At 24.8% G+C, this 10,082-nt stretch overlaps 2 protein-coding genes across 2 annotated transcripts; one reads left to right on the top strand and one right to left on the bottom strand.

Moving 5' to 3' along the window:
* Positions 1-284: 284 nt before the first annotated feature.
* Positions 285-3,621, bottom strand: LOC126901243 (UDP-galactose transporter senju). The gene is made up of 5 exons (XM_050677600.1): positions 3,336-3,621; positions 3,135-3,255; positions 2,455-2,501; positions 1,809-2,293; positions 285-1,534 (listed from the first exon to the last, which is right to left on the bottom strand). Exons 1-5 carry the CDS (start codon positions 3,430-3,432, stop codon positions 1,259-1,261), a joined length of 1,026 nt encoding a protein of 341 aa, XP_050533557.1. The 5' UTR covers positions 3,433-3,621; the 3' UTR covers positions 285-1,258.
* Positions 3,622-6,745: 3,124 nt separating this feature from the next.
* Positions 6,746-8,851, top strand: LOC126900293 (prostatic acid phosphatase-like). Its single transcript, XM_050675907.1, has 6 exons — positions 6,746-7,209; positions 7,271-7,381; positions 7,639-7,878; positions 7,954-8,136; positions 8,201-8,536; positions 8,601-8,851. Exons 1-6 carry the CDS (start codon positions 7,012-7,014, stop codon positions 8,745-8,747), a joined length of 1,215 nt encoding a protein of 404 aa, XP_050531864.1. The 5' UTR covers positions 6,746-7,011; the 3' UTR covers positions 8,748-8,851.
* Positions 8,852-10,082: the final 1,231 nt, after the last annotated feature.

Raw genomic sequence — 10,082 nt, 5'->3', positions numbered from 1 at the left:
TCTTTTAATTATTATAAGTATATGTAGTAGACATATACTAGAGTACTAAGAGTACTCCTAGTAGAGGAGTACTCTTTATTTGGTCTAATTTTGAATCTCTTTAAATTTTTACATTTGAAATACTTCTAAATTAAGTTTTTATACAATAATCAACTCAATAATTTCAGCACATTTGATTAATTTAACATTTACTTGTAGGATCTATAATTTTAATGATGAATCAATAAAATAAATATAAACTTTATACGCTGAATTTTTTTAGAGAAAATAAATAAACAATAAAATTAATTTTGTCAAATAAGTTGATATTTATTAGTCTTGTTTATTGTAACATCAACTTAACATTACAAATAAATATATATTTTATGTTACTATTTACATAAAAATAAACAAAAAATTAAACAATTGCCTATACATAACACAAACTAAACTTTTAAACTCAATGTGAAGCTGAGATTTTTTGTTTAATATTAACAACAGAAGTGCAAAAAATGGGCTTGGAATAACTTAATCTCTTTAAAATTTGAAAAAATGTTGTACAAATTTTCTGTAGTATCATACAGTAGCATAAAAAATTTTTTTGTTATAAGGAGAATAAACCCCCTAACAACCTTCAAAAAAAAAAACTGTAACCTTGGATACAACAAATTACTATGTTTCCAATTCAATCAATAAAAATTTATACTGGTTGAAAATGTGTTCAGAATAACTAAAAATATAAATTTATATAATTCTAGACCCTTTTAATAAATAATACAAATTTTCTTAATCACTTACAAAATAATACTGTTATTTAGTTTGTGTAAAATTTTTTTAAATAAAAATAGTCTACAATATCAAAAAATAAATAATTGTATGGGTAACAATTGTAGTAACTAATAAGTATTGTATAGTATAAAGTTATACATCATAAAATATGAAAACTTTTTAATAATTTAATTATTGACTAGTTAATAAAAAATGTTTTTTTTAATAAATCAATATTATGATAAAAGTACCTATAATATATTCAGACATCAATATGCAAAAAATACTAATTTAATTTTTTTTTTATATATAGAAACATACTAAATACAAGACGTAATAACTTGATAAAATTAAATACAGAACATTAGAATATAATAGGAATAAAATTTAAAAAAAAAACAATAATTATGTCCACTCTATTTATGTTAACATTATTTTTTTCCTAAAAAATTTAGTTTTCAGAACTTTTTTATTTTTTTAAAGTTATTTTCTGATTGTATAATTTCATTTGTCACACATTGTTAGAATACTTTATAGAACTTTCTTTAGATTTTTCATCAGTTTTAGTCACAGGATGTTTAGCATAAATTATAACAGAGCCAGATACTATACATACACCAACTATTGTTTGAAGAGTTACTTGATATCCTAATATTATCCACGACAATAAAGCAATAAGAATTAACTCAATAGCAGTTGCAAATACTTTCATAATTGAGTTTAAACAGCATAAAAGTAAACTGGTAACTATACCATAAATAGCACTATTAATCACAATAGACATTGCCTAAAAAACAATAAAAATTAATCATTTAGTTAGAAGAAAAAAAAAGGTGTATTGGGGTAATTGTAAATGAATGAAATAATTGTAAATACATTTATTTAGATAAATGCACAAGTTTTTATTTCAAACTTACATTTACTATAATAGCAAGACATATAAGAACCAGAACTTTTTAATATAAAATAAAATCTGCTAAATATTCTAATAGAAAAAATAATTTACAGTTACCCCATTCATTTATATTTACCTTACTTCATCATAATTTTATGTTACAAACCCAAAAATTTGTTAGAATATCCAATTGCATTGGATTAGAATCTGTTTGATGTGAAACTGATAACCACAATATAAAATTACACAACATGGAATCTGCATACATAAAAATGTTTTGTACATATACATTAACCTCACTTCCATGACCATTTTTGAGCAAATATTCATTATAAACACCAGCAAGACAAGAACAAAATATTTGGGCTGACATTAAAAGAATACCATTTATAATACTAAAAGATCGAAGTTCACTAGCTTCATCTATTTTTAGTTCTTTAACAATACAACCAAAAGTTAAGAGAAGTAATGAAAACCACTGAATTTTACTGAGTCTTTTTTTAAATAAACATTGGTAAATCACACCAATCAATATGACACGTAGTTGAAGAAGAATGAAGTATGTTGTAGGATCAAATATTGAAAGATTTACAAATGCCAAATTGTTATAAAAACAGTACAATAATGCTGGTATCATATACAAAAATAACACTGTAACATATATTTAAAATTATAAAGTAATAATTTTATTGAAATAAATAAAGTTTCAAATAATTCAATATGACAATCAAGTTGATTCTTCAACTTTTTAACGATATTTTCAAATTTAAAACTTAACTTTTCTTAAATTAAAAAAAACTTCTTTAACTTACTTATTTTATTTTCTTTAATTTGGTCAATTATATTTTTCAAAGGATTACTATAAATAAAAAAATTTAAGTTTGATTAAATGTTATTAAAATTTGTATGCAGTATTCTATATCACAGCAAAGCAAACATAAACACAATACTTTAGAAATTATTGATCAAACAAAAAATATAGATACAAAAAAAGAAAAGAACAGATTATAATTTAGCTTTTTATTACACCTAAAGAAGGGACAATATGGCTGAATCTATAACATGGTAGTTTTTGGTGTACATTGTCATGGATTCAAATCTCAGTTACAGGCAATTCTATTTACTTTGCAAAAATTAATTCAGTAATTGGAATCCCCATCCCTCTCTCAGGGTACAAACTAACTATTAATCCGTTCCAGAGAATAAACAATTACGAAATATCTTTTTATAAGAAGCTGACATAACTTTTGATGGACTGTAGAAGGAGAAAAGACTTTTTTAGAAGCTCATTTATTTCATTAAGGAACTACCAAGAAAATTATTTAACCTATGAGCCTTATAATATTTGACATCAAATATTTTTGTGCAATTTCTGTACCCAATTTTATTTTATAATCTTTTTATAAACAACTATTTAAAAGCTTTAATGCTAATAACAAAGCATTTTGAATTAATATTTCAATATTAAATAATGTAGCACAAGTACACTTACTCTTTCCAAAACAGTATAAGTGATATCACAAGTTTACATAGCTCAGTCAATAATACTGCAGAAATTACATTATAATTATAGGACCCTGTGCCTGTGTTCTGTGATATTTTTACTAACAAACCTAAAAAGAAACATATTAACAATTTCAGTTGATGTCAGTTAGAAAAAAAAATACATAATATAATGATTTATGTATGTTACCATGATTAATTGATAGAAATATATATAAGATAAATATGAGCAATGATTTTTTGGTTGGAAATAAATTTGTCCAACCACCAGGTTCCTGATCTAACATAGTGTTAATTTAAAAATCAAAAATCATTTTTCATTTAAATCTTTGGTTATGCAAATTTTATTTCATTTTTTAGTGCTAAAAGAAATATCACGTACGAATTGACTACATTTTGACTACCTAAATATTAAAAATTTAATTTATCAGTTATTGCTATTTGCTACCGGAAGAGTTAGTGATAACATTACTTTATAGCTCATTATATCGATAACATTGTTACCGTTATCGCAAATATTATGCTATAAAAAGTTTATATTTTAAGCGCACCGAATTTAAATTTTATTAGAGAATGTCATAAACTTTGAATAAAAACTAAGATTAAATATTGCCCAACAGGGCCGTATTTAGGAGTGGCTAGAAGGAGCAATAACTCTTAAAAATTCTAAGATGCAAATATTAAAGAGTAAAACCAACAAATAATGTCAGATTACATAATTTTAATTTTAATATAAGTAATTATGATTTATATAATATTTTACGTTCTTTATTTTAATTGACTATCATGATAAGTTCAATAAAAGCTTGGTGATGAGATAGTTGACCTTTTTTTTGCTCATCAATATTAATTAAAAGATCGTTTCAAAAACATTTCGGGGTGCCAAAATTCCTGTTGGTGTTCGGATCGTTTATCCATAAAAAAGTTATTGAAAACTATGTTTTTTTTATTAAAATAATTTCTAACATCAAGAAAAACACTTGAACTAAAAATTTTGAAAACATTTTTAACTTTACTTTTGTATTAAAATCTTTCAAGATGTATGACTATTTAAAACACATTAAGAATTTTGTTTTATTTAAATATAATTTAATTTTCTTTTTAAGCTATGTATAATAAAATAATGTAATTACAACGATTGTACCAATATCAAAAATGTAAATATCTACTTATGTTGCAACAAAAATCATTCATCATGATGAATGATTTTTTTTTAAATACCCATTAATATTATATTATGTTGAACACAATAGTTAAAAATGAATTTATTATTTTATATTGTTTAAAAACAATGTACAAAAACTGTTCAACTTAAAATTTACGAGTCGTTTTTGCTATTTAGCTAATTAAAAATTTAATTGTAATTATCTTGTATAAATTATAATAAATTTTTACATTATATATATTAGTCATTTATGTAACTAGAATAAAATATTTAAAGGCGTTTATTGTATTTTCTCTCACAAAAAAATATTATATGCAACAACATATAAAATTTTCAAAATTTCTTTTTTAGCTTCGATGCGAAGCTGAGAGGGTATTGGTTTTACTATGTTTTTTTTTTTTTTGTCTGTTACCACTTTTTCTCAGCTCTCACCGAACCGATTTCTTTCAATGATACGTCAAAATATCACAAATCGTATCTAGTCGAAGACATTACCCTTAAAAATTGAAATAACTTTTTAAAAAATAACCAAATCAATATAATTTTTTTATATATCGATGCATGATATTATTACCTTTCATTTGGTATACTTTTTTTTATAAATCTGACTCTTTACCTGCTTATAGGGGGGGATTCAAAATGACAACTTTTTCAATTTAACTTTTGAAAGTCTAACACTTTTATATACATCTTAGATTAAACTTTATTTTGTCTTCACGGTGAAAATGGCTACCAAATGCATTTTTTGTGTGAAAATTCTCGATTTTATTTTTTACATGAGAAATAATATTTATATCCCTTTTTCATTCGACGTACTTTATCTTTAATCGGGGTATTAATAAGAAAATAGCAGATCATGTAGCTTTTGGAATAATCCACCAATTTTTTAAAATTAAACACTATCTAAAGATTTGCATCGAAGNATTTTTTAAAATTAAACACTATCTAAAGATTTGTATCGAAGGGTTCTTTTTAAAGTGATTGTAATCACTGTTAGATATAATTATACTTGATCCAACTATGCCACGTTACCACTGTGCTGGTTTTTTTTTTTTTTGGTTATTTCATCAACTGGGGATTAAGTTTCCTCTAGCACCCTAGTTGTACCTAAGTATCAGCGAATGAACTTTTATATATATTGTTTATAATCGAGTAAAACCAGAATAGCAAAAAAATAATTCGTTGTACCATAAGGGAATTTTTATTGAAAAATTTTTTTCGAAGAAATTTTGGCTGATGAAAGTTTACAGAATAGTACATGACTTCAATATCTAATAATTATTCGAACTGAATTATTTTTCCATAGTTTCAATATTTTTCAAGAAATTTTAAAACAAAAAATTTTAACTATGAACGCAGCAAGTAGCTAATTATTTTAAAACTAACTTCAATCGACGAAGACATTAAAAATATTATGGAAAAATTATGAATCATATCTTTGATTTTCAATGAAGTAAATTCATAAAAATGTTTGTTATAACCAAAACCAAATATCAAAATTAACAATAATTTTTTAGTGCATTAAAAAATAATAAATCAACCATGTTTCCAGGCAAAAATACGAGTAATAAAAGACAATCTATTTTAGGGTATTTTGCTGAAAGTACTTTTACACCAACTGAGACCAATCATGAAATAAATATATATATATATATTTGAGAAGAATTACGACCACTATGATTAAAAACTATGTATTCAGGTCAAACGCTTACAAAATTAATAACATGGTTTTGAAATAATAGAAAAAAAAAATACAAATACAAAATCTTATTTTGGCCGAGGGAGTTAGTATAGAGGCATGGTATATGATCCTATTAAAGGTTTTGTATGGTCACCATCCAGAAACTAACAGCAAACAGCAAAACTGTACATTAGTTCGAAAGCAGCGACTGAATGATCCACGTGTCATATCACTCCTCTTTTCCCTTTTTTCAATATCCAATAATAATTGGTCAAACCCATTAGTATAGTATGAGGGAGGGCTTAAGCGTCCACAAAATCATTTTTAGTGGCCAAAAATACTCAATTTTAAGGAGGGTAAGAATATGAGACAAAACAATTTAGTAAAAAATTTCCCCTATAGAGTTAAAGTTTTTAAATTAAGTATTTGGTCAGAATTTATAATTGAAATAAATTTAATAATAATTTTGGTCAAATAAATCACATTGTAAAATGCTTTACTCATATTCAACTGTAGACACATTAAAATACATGTTGCACGCTTATCAAAAAATTAGATGATTAATAACTCATTTTACTTAAAGATAAATGCACAGACTATGTATAGTCATATAGTCTGTGATAAATGTAAGCTATATGTTATTATTCATACAACTTAGACGTAGAGTCGATGTATTTTGTGAATAGTAATATAATCATATGACATGCAATCGTTTTTCAAACACTTGTGGTTTAATTACGTCGNATTCATACAACTTAGTCATAGAGTCGATGTATTTTGTGAATAGTAATATAATCATATGACATGCAATCGTTTTTCAAACACTTGTGGTTTAATTACGTCGCTAATTTTATTATTTACGTTAGGTAGCCGCACCTACGTAATTAGACTCACAGTTTTTAACATAACGTTGATTATGATGGTAATCAACGGGATTGGCTTCCAATCGCTTAAAATTCTGTAATGGACAATCTAGACCACTTTTATTTTATTTCAATAATTAAAAGTTGTAACTAAATTATGCAGTCATCTGATTTTAATCGTTTGTGTGATAACACTTATTCCAAAAAACACTCAGCTTTACATTTAAAAAAAAATAACAGAGGTGCTTTTGCTGTCGTAATTTTATCGGGCATTATAATAGTTATTTTCGCTATTTATTATTCAATATGGGGCCAAGAATCAAGGAAAAAAAATTCTTTAGAACTTGTTATAATTGTAAGTTTTATAAATATAGAATACTAATGTAAGTGTATTTATAATTATTTACTTTTTTAAGATTTGTAGGCAGGGAGATCGAAGTCCATTACAATGGGAAACATATCCAAATGATTTGTATCCACCATTAGGGGAAGGAATCTGGCCTGATGGTCTTGGACAACTTACAAGTGTAATTATTATAAGTTAACTTAATTAAATAATTTAGCCATTATTCAAGTTTAAATGATTTAGTTTTTGTTTTTTATACAATATCTAATCACTATAAAGGTTTTAATCATTCATTTTAGATTTTACCTTATTTTTAATTGCGAAAATACAACTTTATAGATGTATATACAAAAACTAAAAATATAACATGTAATAAATATAAATATAAAAACTTATACTAGATGATTAATGACTATAATGTTTTTTTTTACTTTTCAGGCAGGAAAAATTAGATCTTATGAATTTGGCCAACGCTTTAAGAAGCGTTATTCTAAATTTCTTCCAGCTGCCTTCAATAGTAGTTATATTTTAGTTCAAACCACAGACACTGATCGTACATCAATGACAGCTTCAACATTTTTAACTGGTGCTTTTCCTCCTATTGGAAAACAAATTTGGAATAAAGATATACATTGGATACCAATACCAGTTCATTCTATATCATCTGAAAAGGACAATGTAGCTATTATAATTTATTTAAGTATTATTATGCTTAATTTTAACAAATATATTTTTTTGTTACTCATTTTATAGTTATTAAGAATAACTAAATCATGCCCTAAGTATGATTTAGAATTTGAAAAAGCTAAGAACAGTACTGAAATAGAAATGTTTAAAAAGCATGAAGTCTTTTTAAAATATTTATCTAGTCACTCTGGTATGGAAATTAAACATCTTACAGATGTTGAAAATATTTACAACTCTTTAAATATACAAGTAAGTTATATTAATTTATTAGTTAATTGGTGTATCATTGATATGTAATATTTGTCTTCCCCAGCAAAGAAATCATATGACTTTACCATCATGGGCAAAAATTATAAATTGTATGAGTAAAATGGAAGAAATAGTTTTAGAATGGTATAAAACTCATTCTAAAACAGAATTTATGAAAAAAATTAGATCTGGTAAACTTATAGGAGAAATAGTGAGAAATATGCGTGACAAAATGGATGGTAGGTTGAATCCTAATAGAAAAATGTTTGCTTACTTTAGCCATGAGTTGACATTAATTGATTTTTTCAATACTTTGGGCATGAAAAATTCTTTTAAACCTGGTTATGGGGCAGCAGCTATTGTAGAGCTTCATAAAATAAAAAAAGAATACTATGTCAAGGTAATTTTTATGTCAAATATTTTATATATATATTTTTTTTAAGTATTGAAATAACTTTTTTTAGTTGTTGTATTCAAAAAGTTATGACAGTCCAGATTTCTTATCCTTAGAGACAGAAAGTCAAACTAATTTTTTACCAACTTTAGAAGAATTTAATGTCGCCACTGTAAATTATGTACCAGAAAATTGGGATAAGGATTGTCAACATTAGTCACTAATTTAAAAATTTAGTTAAAAATAATGTATACCATTAATAATTATTTATTCGTTAATAATCTATTGACAAACTAATAAAATTCTTAGTTTAATTTTTAATTATTATAGATGATTATGTTACTATTTTTCCCATTATGTATTTTGTAAATATTATTTAATATATTATTATTTTAACTTACAACTGTAATTATTTTTTAATTATGATTCATAACTGTAGACAGAGTTTAATTAAAATGTTTAGGTAGCCTAAATTAAAATTTCCCCCTTACCTAAAAGTATTTCCAAGAGAACTTGAATTGATATCACTCTTTATGTTAAAAATACTCTAATCTATACATGATTTGACTGAATGACATTTATTTAGTGGAGAAGGCTAAATTTGCATCGTACAGACTAGCTTTAGATATAATCACTAAGAAAATTATTAATCATAGTTGCAGAGCACTGCTTTCTAAAGAAATGTAGATAGTCAGCAGAGGATTGACAGAAAAATTAATGAGATTGGCCCACATTAGTAGAAAAGTGCACCTTCAGTTTTCATGAATTATTTTATTTTATAATTGAGTTTATAATAATCGTCAATTATTGTAAGTTTATCAATTAAATGATGACAACAGTAATCCCAAGCTATTTCCACAGATAAGGTATAGCTTTATCTTACCTTATGCTGTTACAACAACCTGATAACTACTTTTTTTAAACTTATAATATATATATATATATCGGCAAAAAATACTTTACGTAGAGGTCCAGCACAAATAAATTCCACATGTTAGTATTAAGTTATAACAAAAATGGCAAGTTTTTTTTTTCTGTGTTTAAATGTAACATTATTTAGTTTTTTATTTCTCCAAAAAATTTTTAAGAGTTAAGTTATTATTAGGTTAAAACAGCAGGACCTTCAATACATTAAAATGTATATATCTATTATTTTCCAAGATAATACGACTTGGAGTAAAAATAGTTCAGCTGATTCTCATTTCTGAAATACTTTTGATAAATTCTTACTTAATATTGTTCTGTAATATCCCATTTTGTTTAATACAGTTTCTGGTAAATATTGTCCCAGTTCGTTTAAATACCCAAGCGATAACCACAAATAAAATTACAAAAACACCGATGGATTAATGAATATAATGATATGATATGATATGATGGATATAATGAATTAAGGGAAAGGATAGATATTTCTCAGAGAAAAAATATTTACTAATAAGTTTTTTTTTTCTTATAAAGGGGATAGTAAAAATTTTTAATATTATTTTCCTAGAATTAAACCCTAATTATGCCACTGAAAATTCTGATTTGTTACCGAGGATTTTCGAGTTTC

Source organism: Daktulosphaira vitifoliae, unplaced genomic scaffold, assembly GCF_025091365.1.
Source record: "Daktulosphaira vitifoliae isolate Bord-2020 unplaced genomic scaffold, ASM2509136v1 Scaffold_3, whole genome shotgun sequence".
NCBI classification, from domain to species: Eukaryota; Metazoa; Arthropoda; class Insecta; order Hemiptera; family Phylloxeridae; genus Daktulosphaira; species Daktulosphaira vitifoliae.
This window is presented reverse-complemented; position numbering and strand designations above follow the sequence as displayed.

Bases quoted from the DNA above. Each gene is read 5' to 3' on its own strand.
- LOC126901243 (XM_050677600.1), bottom strand. From the start codon at position 3,432: ATGTTAGATCAGGAACCTGGTGGTTGGACAAATTTATTTCCAACCAAA. The intron at 3,256-3,335 runs GTAACATACATA...GTTTCTTTTTAG, and splicing joins ATTTCTATCAATTAATCATG to GTTTGTTAGTAAAAATATCA. The intron at 1,535-1,808 runs GTTTGTAACATA...ATTGTTTTTTAG, and splicing joins ATATTCTAACAAATTTTTGG to GCAATGTCTATTGTGATTAA.
- LOC126900293 (XM_050675907.1), top strand. From the start codon at position 7,012: ATGCAGTCATCTGATTTTAATCGTTTGTGTGATAACACTTATTCCAAA. The intron at 7,382-7,638 runs GTAATTATTATA...TTTACTTTTCAG, and splicing joins GTCTTGGACAACTTACAAGT to GCAGGAAAAATTAGATCTTA. The intron at 8,537-8,600 runs GTAATTTTTATG...AACTTTTTTTAG, and splicing joins AAAAAGAATACTATGTCAAG to TTGTTGTATTCAAAAAGTTA.